The sequence below is a fragment of the Gopherus evgoodei genome, unplaced genomic scaffold (genome assembly GCF_007399415.2).
Source record: "Gopherus evgoodei ecotype Sinaloan lineage unplaced genomic scaffold, rGopEvg1_v1.p scaffold_71_arrow_ctg1, whole genome shotgun sequence".
Lineage (NCBI taxonomy): Eukaryota > Metazoa > Chordata > Testudines > Testudinidae > Gopherus > Gopherus evgoodei.
The window spans coordinates 1-17357 of NW_022060092.1; the positions used below are offsets into that span (position 1 = coordinate 1).

Genomic DNA, 17357 nt, shown 5'->3' on the forward strand with positions numbered 1-17357 from the left:
CAGGTCCTCCCTTGTTGGCCTTTCCAGCCCCCCCAGGATCACCCTCTGCACTGACACCTCCCAGCCTTCTCCCTCCCCTTTGGCAGGAAGTTAATGCTGAGCGACCTATACGAATCCAGCCTCATTTCCTAGCCACTTGCGCCAATCCAGCCTCATTTCCTAGCCACTTGCGCCAATGCAGCCTCATTTCCTAGCCACCTGCGCCAATGCAGCCTCATTTCCGAGCCACCTGCGCCAATGCAGCCTCATTTCCGAGCCACCTGCGCCATCCCAGCCTCATTTCCGAGCCACCTGCGCCATCCCAGCCTCATTTCCTGTCTCTCGGTTTTTTTCCAGCCAGTGGTGAAATTGTTGCATAACAGAAGTAACAACAAGTATTCGTATACCAGGTAATCCAATACCCCTGACCCCCTCCCTGCAGCACCCTCTGCTGGGAGAGGCAGGGGCTGGAACCATTGGGAGCTCCCCCCCAGCCTGTGTCCCTCCCCCTCCCCGCAGCGCCCTCTGCTGGGAGAGGCGGGGGCTGGAACCATTGGGAGCTCCCCCCCAGCCTGTGTCCCTCCCCCTCCCCGCAGCGCCCTCTGCTGGGAGAGGCGGGGGCTGGAACCATTGGGAGCTCCCCCCCAGCCTGTGTCCCTCCCCCTCCCCGCAGCGCCCTCTGCTGGGAGAGGCGGGGGCTGGAACCATTGGGAGCTCCCCCCCAGCCTGTGTCCCTCCCCCTCCCCGCAGCGCCCTCTGTTGGGAGAGGCGGGGGCTGGAACCATTGGGAGCTCCCCCCCAGCCTGTGTCCCTCCCCCTCCCCGCAGCGCCCTCTGCTGGGAGAGGCGGGGGCTGGAACCATTGGGAGCTCCCCCCCAGCCTGTGTCCCTCCCCCTCCCCGCAGCGCCCTCTGTTGGGAGAGGTGGGGGCTGGAACCATTGGGAGCTCCCCCCCCGCCTGTGTCCCTGTCCCTCCCCGCAGCGCCCTCTGTTGGGAGAGGCGGGGCTGGAACCATTGGGAGCTCCCCCCCAGCCTGTGTCCCTTCCCCTCCCCGCAGCGCCCTCTGCTGAGAGAGGCGGGGGCTGGAACCATTGGGAGCTCCCCCCCAGCCTGTGTCCCTCCCCCTCCCCGCAGCGCCCTCTGCTGAGAGAGGCGGGGGCTGGAACCATTGGGAGCTCCCCCCCAGCCGGTGCCTCTTCCCCTCCCCAGATCACCCCCTCCTGGGAGAGGCGAGGGGTGAAGTAGCCAGAAGCTCCCCTAGAGCCAGTGCTCCTGCCCCACTGCCCAGACCACCCCCTTCTGGGCTGGAGGAGCTGGGAGGCCTCCCCACCCACGAGGTCTCTTCTCCGCAGTAACTCGGACGATAACCTGCTGAAGAACATTGAGCTGTTTGACAAGCTGGCGCTGCGCTTCAATGGGCGGGTCCTCTTCATCAAGGACGTGCTCGGGGACGAGATCTGCTGCTGGTCCTTCTATGGGCAGGGCCGCAAAATCGCCGAGGTCTGCTGCACCTCCATCGTCTACGCCACCGAGAAGAAGCAGACCAAGGTACCCTGGGCCCTCGCACTTAGTACAGTCCATGAGAAAATTGCCCTGCAGCACTTTGGTCTATTCCAAGGATATACGTGAATCTCCCTTACAATGTTAGCACATGGTTCTGAGGCAGTGTGGGTGGCCCCCCTCTATCTGCTGTCACATGGACTCTTGGTATGATCCAGCACCCCTTGTCACCTTCACATTTGGTATGATCCAATGGTATCAGAGCAGTCCCCTCTTCTCCAGTCATATGCACACTTGATATGGTCCAACATCATGTGGGTACCCCCCTGCATCATACTCTCACTTGGTATGGTCCTAGACCATGTGAGTGGTCCCCTCTCCCTGGTCACATAGGCACTTGGTATGGTCCAATGCTACCAGCTGGTTCCCCCCATTTGTGTTTTTTCTTGGTATGTTCCATGGGTAGCCCACTATACTTGGTATATTCCAAGACAACATGTGACTTTTCTCTCCCTCCTCCCCACCTCCATGCTTGGTAGCTTCCAAGGCCACATGGGCACTTGCTGGTGAGATTCTTTGAAGCTGTGGGGGGCACAGCGTGTAAAGCAGCCCCGCCCCTAGGCCCAGCCTGACCTCTGACCCCCACAGGTGGAGTTCCCCGAGGCCCGGATCTTCGAGGAGACCCTGAACATTCTGATCTACGAGACCCCACGGGTCCCCGACAAGGCGCTCCTGGAAGCGACGGGTGGGGCGGCCGGAGGAGGGGGCGGCCCGCACCGGGCTGACGAAGAGGATGGGCGGGAGCACCGGGTCCGGCGCATCCATGTCCGGCGCCACATCATGCACGACGAGCGCCCCCACGGCCACCAAGCCATCTTCAAGGACTGAGCCTGCGCCGCCCCCACGGCCCCGTCCAGGTGCCAAATGGCAGGGGTGGGGCGCCCCTTCTGCCACACCCCCGCTGCCTCTCTGACCTTTTGGGGGTCTCCCTTGACCCCTCTCCACTCTTTGGGAGCTCTCTGCCTTGTGGCCTCTGACCTTTGACCTCTTCTCAGATTTCACTTCCCTGCAGTAGAGACCTGGGTAACCCCCTGAACTGCACAGGGGAGAGGGACATGGGAGGCGGCTCCTGGGAGACCCCTCCTGCTTCTTAATTAATCACCTTGGCATCAACACCCATGTTTAACGAGCCTAATTCCTTTGCTTTTGTGGGTGTGTGGAATGCCAGGTCTGTCCCCCATCCCACTCCATTCTGGATAGACACCTGTGACTGTAACGCAGCCCGGCACTGCAGGTCAGGCCGGGATCAGTCAGCCACTGCCCCCAGGGGGCAGAAGACAGCAGGGAGGCCAGTGCTGCCTTATTATGTGCTATGGGGGTGCTGGCTGAGTGGGGAGCTGCCAGCTAGTACAGCCCCAGCCTCTCCTGGCGGGGGGCGCTGTGGGGTAGGAGGAGCTCCTGGCTACTCCAGCCCGGCCTTGCCCAGCAGGGGCACTATGGGGAGTTCTGGCAGTGAGAGTTTTGCTGCCTGTCCCACCCTCCCTTCCTTCTGGGGGTGGGGGAGTGACCCCCACTTACCAGCCTCAAAACTCTCCTCTCCTTGTTACACTCATGGTATGTTCCAATCCTCCAGATTTCACACCCGTTTTCTACAAATTACATGGCACGACCCTAACCTTCCTCCTCTGTCCCGCCACTGTCCTTTACCACATACATGGAATTTACCTTTTTCCCCCCAAAAATACACGATGCTCTTACCAGCATCGGTTAAAACACATGGTACGCGCCAACCTACTGGGCCCACTATGCTTCCCCACAAAATACAATGGAATGCACCACTCTTCTCTCCCCCGGCCAAATACAGTGGAATGCTCTACTCCCCTTCCAACCTTCCAATAAAATGTGAGGTACCAATTCCCCTCAATAAAATTTTACTCAATCACCCAATCTAAATTGGTACTTTCCAATCTTCTCCCCCTACAAACTACAATGGGATATTCCAACCTGCCTCCAAATAATACAATGGGGTGTTCCAAGCCCCACCCCTCAAAATAAAATGGGACATTCCAGTCTCCTATTAAATGAGATGTTCCAATCCCCTTCTCTTATAAAATATAATGGGATGCTTCAGCCTGCCCCAAAGAAAATGGGCTGTTCCAAACTTCACACCCCCATAAAAATACAATGGGATGCTCCAATCCCCTCTCAAATTGGTATGGTCCAAACCTCACCCCCCCACCCCCACAGAAAAGGCAAAGGGGGAGAGGCGGGGCCCCATTCCCCCCCTGTACTGGCCCTCACTCCGTTATTGTCATGTTTGTATAATTTATTTTAACAGGTTTTTGCTTTTCTATTAAATTATTGTAATAAAGATTCCTGGGAAACGTCATCTCCTGGCCCAGCTGCACCACCACCTCTGGGGCTGGGGCCATCTGGGACTTGCGCCCCCTAGAAGGGAGAGGCCCCGGGTCCTGTCCCCCACCCCCTGCACCGGTCCTTGCCCTGGGGTCGGCTGGGAACCGGCACCCCATAGAGAGGAGGGGCCCTGGTCCTGTCCCCCGCCCCCTGCACTGGTCCTTGTCCTGGGGTCGGCTGGGAACCAGTACCCCATAGAGGGGAGGGGCCCTGGGTCCCCGCCCGCTGCACCAGTCCTTGCCTGGGATCGGCTGGGAACCGGCTCCCCGTAGAGGGGAAAGGCCCCAGGTCCCGTCCCCCACCCCCTGCATTGGTCCTTGCCCTGGGGTCGGCTGGGAACCGGCACCCATAGAGGGGAGGGGCCCCGGATCCTGTCCCCCGCCCCCTGCACTGGTCCTTGTCCTGGGGTCGGCTGGGAACCAGTACCCCATAGAGGGGAGGGGCCCTGGGTCCTGTCCCCTGCCCCCTGCACTGGTCCTTGTCCTGGGGTCGGCTGGGAACTAGCTCCCCATAGAGGGGAGGGGCCCTGGGTCCTGTCCCCTGCCCCCTGCACTGGTCCTTGTCCTGGGATCGGCTGGGAACCGGCACCCCATAGAGGGGAGGGGCCCTGGGTCCTGTCCCCTGCCCCCTGCACTGGTCCTTGTCCTGGGGTCGGCTGGGAACTAGCTCCCCATAGAGGGGAAAGGCCCCAGGTCCCGTCCCCCGCCCCCCTGCACCGGTCCCTGCCCTGTGGTCGGCTGGGAACCGGCTCCCCTTAGAGGGGAGAGGCCCTGAGTCCCATCCCCCACCCCCCTGCACCGGTCCTTGTCCTGGGGTTGGGTGGGAACCGGTGGCGCCTAGAGGGGAGAGGCCCTAGGTCCTATCCCCCACCCTCCTGCACTGGTCCTTGCCCTGGGGCCAGCTGGGAACTGGCACCCCCTAGAGGGGAGAGGCCCCGGGTCCTGTCCCCCACCCCCTGCGCCGGTCCTTGCCCTGGGGTCGGCTGGGAACCGGCACCCCATAGAGGGGAGGGGCCCTGGGTCCTGTCCCCCGCCCCCTGCACTGGTCCTTGTCCTGGGGTCGGCTGGGAACCGGCACCCCATAGAGGGGAGGGGCCCTGGGTCCTGTCCCCCGCCCCCTGCACTGGTCCTTGCCCTGGGGCTGGCTGGGAACCGGCGCCCCCTAGAGGGGAGAGGCCCTGGGTCCCGCCCCACTGCACCAGTCCTTGCCCTGGGGCTGGCTGGGAACCGGCTCCCCTTAGAGGGGAGAGGCCCTGAGTCCCATCCCCCACGCCCCTGCACTGGTCCTTGTCCTGGGGTCGGCTGGGAACCAGCGCCCCCCCACACCTTGGGTCCCGCCCCACTGCACCGGTCCTTGTCCTGGGGCTAGCTGGGAACCGGCGCCCCCTAGAGGGGAGAGGCCCTGGGTCCCGCCCCACTGCACCAGTCCTTGCCCTGGGGCTGGCTGGGAACCAGCGCCCCCTAGAGGGGAGAGGCCCCGGGTCCCATCCCCCACCCCCCTGCACCGGTCCTTGCCCTGGGGCCGGCTGGGAACGGCGCTCCCTAGAGAGGAGAGGCCCTGGGTCCTGTCCCCCACCCTACAGGCCAGTCCCTGCCCCGAAGCAGCCCATGCTGGGTGATGGGGCCCTGACCTGCCGAGGGCAGGCGGAGTCTGGGCAGTGCCCGGCGCCACAGCCCCAGCTCTGCGAAGCGCTGACATAGCAGGTGCTGAAGGTTTTAGTGAGGGGCTGGGGGCTTTGCAGAGAATTCGGGTTCAAGCAACGTGGGGCCAAGGAAGCCGTACGCAGTGGGGCAGGAGACTTGGGGCCCTGGGGCTGGATGGGAGCCGGCGCCCCCAGAGGCAGTTCAGTGGGGCTGGTTCCAGTGCTGTCCATCCGTCCTGGGCACTGACCCGCCACCAGCGCCACGGCCCGGCCCAGGCCCTAGGGGCTAGGGGCAAAGATGTAATCCAGAGCCTGGCGCTCGGCCCCGGCCACGTTGGGGTGCCACAGATCCACAATGAACAGCACGAAGGGTCCGTCCTCGGGGGGACCTGTGAGAGACACTGGGCTCAGAGGTGCCCCTCACTCCCGACCCACAGCTCCCTGGGCTCCTCTAGCTCTGCTGGTGCCCCTCACTCCCAACCCGCAGCCCCTGCCCGCCCAGCTTTGCCGGTGCCCCTCACTCCTGACCCACAGCCACTGCCAGCGCAGCCCTGCCCCCCTAGCTCTGCCAGTGCCCCTCACTCCTGACCCACAGCCCCTGCCCCCCCCCGCTCTGCTGGTGCCCCTCACTCCCAACCCGCAGCCCCTGCCCACCCAGCCCTGGGCCCCCCAGCTCTGCTGGTGCCCCTCACTCCCAACCCGCAGCCCCTGCCCGCCCAGCTTTGCCGGTGCCCCTCACTCCTGACCCACAGCCACTGCCAGCGCAGCCCTGCCCCCCTAGCTCTGCCAGTGCCCCTCACTCCCGACCCGCAGCCCCTGCCCCCCCAGCTCTGCTGGTGCCCCTCACTCCTGACCCACAGCCCCTGCCCCCCCAGCTCTGCCAGTGCCCCTCACTCCCGACCTGCAGCCCCCTGGGCTCCCTCAGCTCTGCCAGTGCCCCTCACTCCCGACCCGCAGCCCCTGCCCGCCCAGCTTTGCCGGTGCCCCTCACTCCTGACCCACAGCCACTGCCAGCCCAGCCCTGCCCCCCCAGCTCTGCTGCTGCTCCTCACTCCTGACCCACAGCCCCTGCTAGCCCAGCCCTGCCGGTGCCCCTCACTCCCGACCTGCAGCCCCTGCTAGCCCAGCCCTGCCCACCCCCAGCTCTGCCGGTGCCCCTCACTCCCAACCCGCAGCCCCTGCCCGCCCAGCTTTGCCGGTGCCCCTCACTCCTGACCCACAGCCACTGCCAGCGCAGCCCTGCCCCCCCAGCTCTGCTGCTGCTCCTCACTCCTGACCCACAGCCCCTGCTAGCCCAGCCCTGCCGGTGCCCCTCACTCCCGACCTGCAGCCCCTGCCCCCCCAGCCCTGCCCCCCCCGCTCTGCTGGTGCCCCTCACTCCCAACCCGCAGCCCCTGCCCACCCAGCCCTGGGCCCCCCAGCTCTGCTGGTGCCCCTCACTCCCAACCCGCAGCCCCTGCCCGCCCAGCTTTGCCGGTGCCCCCGCACTCCTGACCCACAGCCACTGCCAGCGCAGCCCTGCCCCCCTAGCTCTGCCAGTGCCCCTCACTCCCGACCCGCAGCCCCTGCCCCCCCAGCTCTGCTGGTGCCCCTCACTCCTGACCCACAGCCCCTGCCCCCCCAGCTCTGCCAGTGCCCCTCACTCCCGACCTGCAGCCCCCTGGGCTCCCTCAGCTCTGCCAGTGCCCCTCACTCCCGACCCGCAGCCCCTGCCCGCCCAGCTTTGCCGGTGCCCCTCACTCCTGACCCACAGCCACTGCCAGCGCAGCCCTGCCCCCCCAGCTCTGCTGCTCCTCACTCCTGACCCACAGCCCCTGCTAGCCCAGCCCTGCCGGTGCCCCTCACTCCTGACCCGCAGCCCCTGCCCCCCCAGCCCTGCCCCCCCCGCTCTGCCAGTGCCCCTCACTCCCGACCCGCAGCCCCTGCCCGCCCAGCTTTGCCGGTGCCCCTCACTCCTGACCCACAGCCACTGCCAGCGCAGCCCTGCCCCCCCAGCTCTGCTGCTGCTCCTCACTCCCAACCCGCAGCCCCTGCCCGCCCAGCTTTGCCGGTGCCCCTCACTCCTGACCCACAGCCACTGCCAGCGCAGCCCTGCCCCCCTAGCTCTGCCAGTGCCCCTCACTCCCGACCCACAGCCCCTGCCCCCCCAGCTCTGCTGGTGCCCCTCACTCCTGACCCGCAGCCCCTGCCCCCCCAGCTCTGCCAGTGCCCCTCACTCCCAACCCGCAGCCCCTGCCCCCCCAGCTCTGCTGGTGCCCCTCACTCCTGACCCGCAGCCCCTGCCCCCCCAGCTCTGCCAGTGCCCCTCACTCCCGACCTGCAGCCCCCTGGGCTCCCTCAGCTCTGCCGGTGCCCCTCACTCCTGTCATTCTCTTACCATTATGCGCAGTCGTGTGCAGGAAGGAGTCGTCCAGCAGGAGGCAGTGTCCCTCGGACCAGCACTGGGGCTCGCCCCCCACCACCAGCTCACAGCCTTGGGGCACCATCAGCCCTGCAGTGGGAGCAGGTTGATTGGTTGGGAAAAGCCCTGTGCCCCATTCCCCGCCCCTCAGCGCCTCCTAGAGGGTGCAGGCCCCATGCCCCATTCCCCACCCCTTAGTGCTCCCGGAGGGGACAGACCCCCACCCCATTCCCTGGCATCCCTGGAGGGACAGGCCCCTGTGCCATTCCCTGGCCCCATGTGCCCCCTGGAGAGAGAGGCCCTGCTCCATTCCCTGGAACCCCCTAGAGGGTGCAGGCCCTGCGCCCCATTCCCCGCCCCCCGTTCCCGTACCCAGGTGGCAGCGCAGGCGGATGTTGGTGGGCCCGTAGCGCCCGGGCAGGATGGTGCCCGGCTGCAGGACGCTGAAGCAGGCATTGCCGAAGCGGTTGGCGCTGACGAAGGTGCGCAGAGTGGCCAGGGTGCGGTAGGTGCGCGGGCAGGCCCGGCAGTGCTGCGGCTGGCACACGCCCCGGCGGTAGAGGTAGAAGCACTGGCAGGGCCCAGGTGTCCAGCCCCGGGCGGCGCCCCCAGCCACGCCCTGGTACTCCTGCAGGATGGCAGCGCAGGCACGCTCCAGCAGCTCGGCGTCGTGCCGCTGGGCGTCCCGCGGGAAGCAGGGGGCCGAGGGCAGCTCGGGCAGGTGGAAGACGCGGGGGCTCTGGATGGCCGGGCGCTCGGGTCGCAGCTCCTCCCACAGCGCCTTGCGCACCCGCCCCATGCCCGCCCACGAGTACCGCTGGGTGTAGGCCCGCAGGCTTCGGTGCAGCCGCCCGGCCCCGGGGGGCAGGCTGGGGGCTGGGCGCCCCCCGCCCCGTGGCCCCCCCGGAGGCCCCGCTGGCGCCCACTCGCTGCCCACCCGGTAGCAGTACCAGATGAAGAGCAGGGCCAGCCAGACCAGCAGTGCCAGCGCCGGCTCGGGGCCAGGGCGCCATGGGGGGATGGCCGGCAGCAGGGAGGAGAAAAACCCATCCAGCGCCCTGGGGCACGCCATCACCCGTCGCTGCCCCTCCCTCTCCTCAGTGCCCCCTGCCCTCTCCGCCCCTCCCCCTCCTCAGTGCCCCCTGCCCCCTCTGCCCCTGCCCCTCCCCCTGCTCAGTGCCCCCTGCCCTCTCTGCCCCTCCCCCTCCTAAGTGCCCCCTCCCCCTTCCTCAGTTCCCCCTGCCCTCTCTGCCCCCTGCCCCTCCCCCTGCTCAGTGCCCCCTGCCCTCTCCGACCCTCCCCCTGCTCAGTGCCCTCTCCGCCCCTCCCCCTCCTCAGTGCCCCCTGCCCCTCCCCCTGCTCAGTGCCCCCTGCCCTCTCTGCCCCTCCCCCTGCTCAGTGCCCCCTGCCCTCTCCGCCCCTCCCCCTCCTCAGTGCCCCCTGCCCCCTCTGCCCCTCCCCCTCCTCAGTGCCCCCTACCCTCTCTGCCCCTTCCCCTCCTCAGTGCCCCCTGCCCTCTCTGCCCCCTGCCCCTCCCCCTCCTCAGTGCCCCCTGCCCCCTCTGCCCCTGCCCCTCCCCCTCCTCAGTGCCCCCTGCCCTCTCCGCCCCTCCCCCTCCTCAGTGCCCCCTGCCCCCTCTGCCCCCTGCCCCTCCCCCTCCTAAGTGCCCCCTCCCCCTTCCTCAGTGCCCCCTGCCCTCTCTGCCCCCTCCCCCTCCTCAGTGCCCCCTGCCCTCTCTGCCCCCTCCCCCTCCTCAGTGCCCCCTCCCCCTCCTCAATGCCCCCTGCCCTCTCTGCCCCCTCCCCCTCCTCAATGCCCCCTCCCCCTTCCTCAGTGCCCCCTGCCCCTCCCCCTGCTCAGCGCCCCCTCCCCCGCCGCCCGAGGATGCTGCTGCTGCTGGACCCGCTTCGGCTCCGGCGGATCCTCCCCCGCCCCCCCACACGGAGTGACGCAGGCAGCGGGGCCGCGCCCCCCCAACACCCCCCCGAGGAGTCCCCCCCGCTCTGGAGGTTTGGGGCCGACGGGCCGCAGTGACCCATCCTGCCCCTCCCCCCCCGAACAGCTGGGACTTGGGAGCCTGGATTTGGGGTCAGGACACGTCCGGGCTCCGGGCCCAGCACAGCCCCCGGGGGGGCTCGGACCGGGGTCCCCCCAGCTGGGCTCGGACCGGGGTCTCTCCCGGGGGGGCTCGGACCGGGGTCCCCCCAGCTGGGCTCGGACCGGGGTCTCTCCCGGGGGGGCTTGGACCGGGGTCCCCCCAGCTGGGCTCGGACCGGGGTCTCTCCCGGGGGGGCCCGGACCGGGGTCCCCCCAGCTGGGCTCGGACGGGGGGCTCGGACCGGGGTCCCCCCAGCTGGGCTCGGACCGGGGTCTCTCCCGGGGGGGCTCGGACCGGGGTCCCCCCAGCTGGGCTCAGACCGGGGTCTCTCCCGGGGGGGCCCGGACCGGGGTCCCCCCAGCTGGGCTCGGACGGGGGGCTCGGACCGGGGTCCCCCCAGCTGGGCTCGGACCGGGGTCTCTCCTGGGGGGGCTCGGACCGGGGTCCCCCCAGCTGGGCTCGGACCGGGGTTTCTCCCGGTGGGGCTCGGACCGGGGTCCCCTCAGCTGGGCTCGGACCGGGGTCTCTCCTGGGGGGGCTTGGACCGGGGTCTCTCCTGGGGGGGCTCGGACCCGGGTCCCCCCAGCTGGGCTCGGACCGGGGTCTCTCCTGGGGGGGCTCGGACCGGGGTCCCCCCAGCTGGGCTCGGACGGGGGGCTCGGACCGGGGTCCCCCCAGCTGGGCTCGGACCGGGGTCTCTCCTGGGGGGGCTCGGACCGGGGTCCCCTCAGCTGGGCTCGGACCGGGGTCTCTCCTGGGGGGGCTCGGACCGGGGTCCCCCCAGCTGGGCTCGGACGGGGGGCTCGGACCGGGGTCTCCCCAGCTGGGCTCAGATCGGGGTCTCTCCCGGGAGGGCTCAGACTGGGGTCCCCAAGCTGGGCTCAGACCGGGGTTTCTCCTAGGGGGGCTCGGACCGGGGTCTCCCCAGCTGGGCTCGGATCGGGGTCTCTCCCGGGAGGGCTCAGACTGGGGTCCCCCCAGCTGGGCTCAGACTGGGGTTTCTCCTAGGGGGGCTCGGACTGGGGTCCCCAAGCTGGGCTCAGACCAGCAGGTTTTGGGCTTTAGGCCTATTCAACCAATTCCCCTGAATCGGGCCCCACGCCTAAGAGGGCCCCGTGCCCCGTGAGATTCCCTTCCCTGGCTAGAGGCACCTTTTGAATTTTTACTCACCTGGCGGCGCTCCAGGGCTTTGGTGACACTTCGGCAGCGGGTCCTTCGGTGCCGCCAAAGACTGGAGCGGGTGAAGGACCCGCCACCGAAGACTCGGAGCGCCGCCCGGCGAGTACAAGCCCCACATGGTTTTTTTACTTTTTTTTTTAAAGTCATCCCTGCCGGGACCCGCCAAAACTGTTCGAATTGGGCCCTGCGCTTCCTAAGCTGGTGAGAGCAGGGTCTCTCCCAGGGGGGCTTGGACCGGGGTCAAGGACCAGAGTCTCTCCCAGCGGGGCTCGGACCGGGGTCTCTCCCAGCAGGGCAAGGTCTGGGGTCTCTCCCAGGGGGGCTTGGACCGGGGTCAAGGACCAGAGTCTCTCCCAGCGGGGCTCGGACCGGGGTCTCTCCCAGCAGGGCAAGGTCTGGGGTCTCTCCCAGGGGGGCAAGGACCGGGGTCTCTCCCGGGGGGCAAGGACCGGGGTCTCTCCCGGGGGGCAAGGACCAGGGTCTCTCCCAGCCGGGCTCGGACCGGGGTCTCTCCCAGCGGGGCTCGGACCGGGGTCTCTCCCAGTGGGGCTAGGTCCGGGGTCTCTCCCAGCGGGGCTCGGACCGGGGTCTCTCCCAGCGGGGCTCAGACCGGGGTCTCTTCCAGGGGTCAAGGACTGGGGTCTCTCCCAGCGGGGCTCGGACCGGGGTCTCTCCCAGCAGGGCAAGGTCTGGGGTCTCTCCCAGGGGGGCTTGGACCGGGGTCAAGGACCAGAGTCTCTCCCAGGGGGGCAAGGACCAGGGTCTCTCCCGGGGGGCAAGGACCAGGGTCTCTTCCAGCCGGGCTCGGACTGGGGTCTCTCCCAGCGGGGCTTGGACCGGGGTCTCTCCCAGCGGGGCTAGGTCCGGGGTCTCTCCTGGGGGGCAAGGACCAGGGTCTCTCCCGGGGGGCAAGGACCAGGGTCTCTTCCAGCCGGGCTCGGACCGGGGTCTCTCCCGGGGGGCAAGGACCAGGGTCACTCCCAGGGGGGCAAGGACCAGGGTCTCATCCAGCCGGGCTCGGACTGGGGTCTCTCCCAGTGGGGCTCGGACCGGGGTCTCTCCCGGGGGGCAAGGACTGGGGTCTCTCCCAGCGGGGGCTCGGACCGGGGTCTCTCCTGGGGGGCAAGGACCAGGGTCTCTCCCAGCGGGGCTCGGACCAGGGTCTCTTCCAGCCGGGCTCGGACCGGGGTCTCTCCCAGCGGGGCTCGGACCGGGGTCTCTCCTGGGGGGCAAGGACCAGGGTCTCTTCCAGCCGGGCTCGGACCGGGGTCTCTCCCAGTGGGGCTCGGACCGGGGTCTCTTCCAGGGGTCAAGGACCGGGGTCTCTCCCAGTGGGGCTCGGACCGGGGTCTCTTCCAGGGGTCAAGGACCGGGGTCTCTCCCAGCGGGGCTAGGTCCGGGGTCTCTCCCAGCGGGGCTAGGTCCGGGGTCTCTCCCGGGGGGCAAGGACCAGGGTCTCTTCCAGCCGGGCTCGGACTGGGGTCTCTCCCAGCCGGGCTCGGACCGGGGTCTCTCCCGGGGGTCAAGGACCGGGGTCTCTCCCAGTGGGGCTCAGACCGGGGTCTCTCCCAGCCGGGCTCGGACCGGGGTCTCTCCCGGGGGGCAAGGACCGGGGTCTCTTCCAGCCGGGCTCGGACTGGGGTCTCTCCCAGCCGGGCTCGGACCGGGGTCTCTCCCGGGGGTCAAGGACCGGGGTCTCTCCCAGTGGGGCTCGGACCGGGGTCTCTCCCGGGGGGCAAGGACCGGGGTCTCTCCCAGCGGGGCAAGGACCAGGGTCTCTTCCAGCCGGGCTCGGACCGGGGTCTCTCCCAGCCGGGCTCGGACCGGGGTCTCTCCCGGGGGGCAAGGACCAGGGTCTCTTCCAGCCGGGCTCGGACCGGGGTTTCTCCCGGGGGGCAAGGACCAGGGTCTCTTCCAGCCGGGCTCGGACCGGGGTTTCTCCCGGGGGGCAAGGACCAGGGTCTCTTCCAGCCGGGCTCGGACCGGGGTTTCTCCCGGGGGGCAAGGACCAGGGTCTCTTCCAGCCGGGCTCGGACCGGGGTCTCTCCCAGTGGGGCTCGGACCGGGGTCTCTTCCAGGGGTCAAGGACCGGGGTCTCTCCCAGTGGGGCTCGGACCGGGGTCTCTCCCAGCGGGGCTAGGTCCGGGGTCTCTCGTGGGGGGCACGGTCCATTCCAAATGTTCCTTGCCCCACCGGGGGTCTGTAACATCTCGCACTGGGCCAGACAGCGCCTGCGAAGCAGGGCCCAGGGTCCTGTTCCCATTGGTAACTATCCAGCTGTGCGTTCATTGCCCACCAGACATACGCGGTGTGAACACGGAGCCCTCCCAGGGACTCTCGCAGCCCGAGTCACGGGTGTGAAGTGTCAGTGATGACCTGCCTTGTAGCTACGCTGCGAATGGCACAGTCTCAGCGTCACGCAGGAGCGGCGAACGCAGACCAGCAGGGCCAGGCGTCACCGGGTGGTACTGTGCCGGTCGTACCGAAGCAATGACTAGCTTCATGGAGATACTTACATCTGTGCCCTCCGGCATGGCACTGGCAGGATCTGCCCCAGCAAAGGTCCCTTCAGTTTGCTGTCCTCGATAATTCATAAATTACATTCTTAATTTTGCTAATAACTATTCCTAAGAGAAGCCCCACTTGCAGGATCAGCTAATAACACATAATGCCTAATAACCTCCCGGTGATTACTGACAATGCTGGCACAATGCGCTAGGGAAATTGACGCCAATAACAGATTGTGACCAGTATCTGCAGGAGACAACGAACCTGAAAACTGACTAAGTATCGGCACGTAAACAAGGCAGCCTCCCAGAATATTGTGACAGAAATGAGAACTACAGTGAGATTTAACGTAACAAACAAGCGTTGCCGAAATATGACCTAACACAGGAGATTCAGTCGTGGAATGATTTCATCCCAACCAATCAGAAAAATAACCCTAATTAATACCCTCATTCCGAAGCTAATTGTGCTAATAAGTAATAGAACGTATATTAAGATCGCCAATAAATGTTAACAAGCTCACAAAGAAATCTACATGAAAGCCTTCAAATGCAAAATGGATTCAGTTTGCCATGGACCTGTTGCTTTGCAGATGATGGTCCAATGGGATCCAACAGCTGGACCGTGGACAGAGCCAGACACCGTCATGCTGGAAATCAGGGATCGGCTGTTAACAGGGTGGGGACCAAGCGACCAAGGGCTCAGGCTGGCTGGTTCTTCTCAAAGAAGTTCTCAGGAATTCTTTGGGGGGGAGGCCTCTCCCAACCGGGGCCCCCAAACTGGTCTAGGTTTTCCAAAGGGCCCTGCCCCTCCATTCGGAATTTGTTAGGGGGCCAGAAATGAACAAAGGCTGAGAAGCACTGCTCCAAGAGAGACCTGAGACTATCCTGGTTAACGGACAAGTCTCCCCATCGGAAAAATGGGATAACGGCATCCACTTCCGTTACAGCACACTCTGCGACCTGCGCAGGAAAAGGGCTTGGTGAAAACTGGAGGTTGTTGTTCTTGGTGTCAGTGGATTTGGTTGATTTCTGTTTGGTTTCCAAAACTATTTACTGTGATTTGCGATTGCTACTCTTACAAGTCACCCAATGGATGCATTTTGCTAATTACTTTTTGGGACGAACTGGGAATGTTCTTAATATTTTCTCTGAATACTGTGTTGGTGCCTCAGTGTCCCCTGTGCAGTTCTTAAGTATCTAGGTGGTGGGATAAGGGTGTGTGATTGCTGCAGAGCAAGGGGCCAGTGCACCTAAATGCCTGACACTCTGTCTCCTAGCAACTGATGGCCTGGGCCCCCCCTCTGCAAAGGTGCCAGCTGAAGGTGTTGGAGACAAAGAGATCAGGTGACCTCCTGGCCCGGGAAAGGGGCTGAGCAGAGGAGGGGCTGGAGGGGTGGTTAGTCTGGAGCTGGCTGGGGACGAGGAGTGAGGGCAGAGGTGGGGGTCTGGCTCACTGCCCCCCAGAATGGACCCGGCCGAGGGGTCCGGTTCTCTGTACCTACAAGCTCTGTGTTAGACCCTGTTCCTGTCATCGAATAAACCTCTGTGTTACTGGCTGGCTGAGAGTCACGTCTGACTGCAAAGTGGGGGTGCAGGACCCGGTGGCTTCCCCAGGACCCCGCTGGGGTGGACTCGCTGTGGGAAGCGCACGGAGGGGCAGAGGATGCTGAATGCTCCAAGGAGAGACCCAGGAGGTGAAGCTGTGTGAGCTTCTTGCCCTGCAGACAGTCTGCTCCAAGGGAGAGGAGGCTCCCCAGAGTCCTGCCTTGCTTTGTGGGGAGCAGTTCCAGAGCATCGCCCGGGGACTTTGTGACACTTCTGGGACTGTTCCACACGATGGTTGTTCATTGTCAAACTACGCCAGGGACCTGTCTACATGGGGACAGCCAGGAACATTAACCTGAATGAATTAAAGTGAGTTAAGTAAATTAAAAAAAATAAAATAAAAAGTAAATAAAATCCCCTGTGTGGATGCTTTCAATCAGGCTTGGTCTACGTGACAAGGTCTAGTTGACATTTGTCACCTTGCGTCAATTTGTGCATGTCTACACTCAAATTTGTCTCCATCTGACAGCAACACCTCAAAACACCTCCCAGAATGGCAGTGACCCTTAACATGGCCTTAATTCAGTTTGAATTAAGGCCACTTAGGGTCTGAGTTAAGGTGGTCACACAGGGTTTAATCTAGTTTAACTCGCCCACTTCAAAGTCACACCTTTTGCTATTTCCGATTACTTTTCCTGGATGTCCCTGTGTGGACAAGCCCTAGGCATTGCTAGGATTGTGCTTAGCACTTTTCAAATAATACAGAAAAGAAATTCTGTTTTTCTTCTTGAAATCTTGTGTGAATGGCTGTAACGTAGCACCCTCATTTTGAAGAGAAGAGAACTCCCAAAACCTGCAGACCCGGGCCATGCTCCAGAAGGCGTGACATGTCTAGGCACCTCTGGCCCCACGTCAGTGGAAAAAGGAGTGGAGAAGTGAAGTGAATTAAGCACCATGGTGAAGATGGCTACTATTCAAATGACCAGTCTGCTCTCAGCATGTGAGCCAATCAGAATGGTAAGAAAGATGTTTTTTTCTGGGATTTACTAGCCAGAAAATGCCCTGAATAATAACGGAAAAGTGGGTGTTACCAATTGCTCAGGTCAAGGTGAACTTCCTGGGGGTGAGGAAGCAACAGACCAGCTGGGCCTGGTGCCCCAGACGCCCGGCGAGGGCGCCATGACGTGGCGAGTGCAAACCTGCTGCCAACATCTCCGTCGCTGGGTGGGTTGAGCCTTTTGGCTGCAGGGTCCAGCCCCTGGTCCTTGGGGCACTTGTGCAGCATTAGCCCCGACGTTCCCCTGCAAGAGCCTGCGGTAAACTCCCTCCACGGCCAGCCAGGCGGGCCAAGCAGGCACATGCAAAGGGCGGTGGGCGAGGGACGTTTGCGGCACCAGAGGGGAAAGCCGACGGCAGAAGAACACGAGGCAGAAAGGGAAGGTAACTTGTTCCGTCTATGCTCTGAGCACTGCACCGGCATTGTCCATTTTCTCTCAGGATAATCCACCTCCCCAGGCAGCCGGACCTAGGCCAAGGGGAGACCCTCCACCCACCTCACCGCATCTACCAACTGCATGGAAGGATTCAGTTTTGCTCAGCACCCCTCCATTTCACCGCGCCTGTCCAGCCCCACCACAGACCCACTTCCCGTGAGAATCGTCAGCACGCCCTGCCACGCATAGGGAGAAACGTGCCGCCTGAGAAGATATTCGCATCTGATGACTGGTTATTGGTTTGGTCCCGCGGGCCGGTGACCATTTTTACAAGGCGTTTGCCTTTGGAATCTCAGATCGGTTTTGTCTGACCCCCCTTCCCTGATTTCATGTGACCGAGAACATGGAACTAGATACATAGTCGTGCTGAAAATCCTTCATTTTGGGCCACTGGGCAAATTACATTGAAAGGAAAAAAAGCTTAAAAATAAACCTTGTTCTTGTCCGGCGAAACGCTACAAAACTAGACCCCGGTTTTGGCAGCCCTCAGGATGGCACTGGGGCGTGTGTGTGAATCTGAGCTGTGTTCAGTGTAAACCGGTGCGGCAGGCCCAGGTCCTATCTGCCCCCGATTTCCGAACACGAGCTCTGAGCT

At 64.7% G+C, this 17357-nt stretch overlaps 2 protein-coding genes across 2 annotated transcripts; one reads left to right on the forward strand and one right to left on the reverse strand.

Moving 5' to 3' along the window:
- The first annotated feature begins 17 nt into the window (after positions 1 to 17).
- Positions 18 to 3868, forward strand: KCTD13 (potassium channel tetramerization domain containing 13). The gene is made up of 3 exons (XM_030547834.1): positions 18 to 389; positions 1332 to 1527; positions 2128 to 3868. The coding sequence occupies exons 1-3, from the start codon at positions 238 to 240 to the stop codon at positions 2365 to 2367; spliced, it is 588 nt and encodes a 195-aa protein (XP_030403694.1). The 5' UTR covers positions 18 to 237; the 3' UTR covers positions 2368 to 3868.
- A 443-nt stretch (positions 3869 to 4311) lies between these two features.
- Positions 4312 to 9009, reverse strand: ASPHD1 (aspartate beta-hydroxylase domain containing 1). The gene is made up of 3 exons (XM_030547843.1): positions 8310 to 9009; positions 7914 to 8027; positions 4312 to 5925 (listed from the first exon to the last, which is right to left on the reverse strand). The coding sequence occupies exons 1-3, from the start codon at positions 9007 to 9009 to the stop codon at positions 5816 to 5818; spliced, it is 924 nt and encodes a 307-aa protein (XP_030403703.1). The 3' UTR covers positions 4312 to 5815.
- Positions 9010 to 17357: the final 8348 nt, after the last annotated feature.

Coding starts and splice junctions, on each gene's coding strand:
- KCTD13 (XM_030547834.1), top strand. CDS start 238: ATGCAGCCTCATTTCCGAGCCACCTGCGCCATCCCAGCCTCATTTCCG. Junction 390..1,331: donor AACAAGTATTCGTATACCAG/GTAATCCAATAC, acceptor TCTTCTCCGCAG/TAACTCGGACGATAACCTGC. Junction 1,528..2,127: donor CCGAGAAGAAGCAGACCAAG/GTACCCTGGGCC, acceptor TGACCCCCACAG/GTGGAGTTCCCCGAGGCCCG.
- ASPHD1 (XM_030547843.1), bottom strand. CDS start 9,009: ATGGCGTGCCCCAGGGCGCTGGATGGGTTTTTCTCCTCCCTGCTGCCG. Junction 8,028..8,309: donor CCGCCTGCGCTGCCACCTGG/GTACGGGAACGG, acceptor CTCCCACTGCAG/GGCTGATGGTGCCCCAAGGC. Junction 5,926..7,913: donor GCACACGACTGCGCATAATG/GTAAGAGAATGA, acceptor TGTCTCTCACAG/GTCCCCCCGAGGACGGACCC.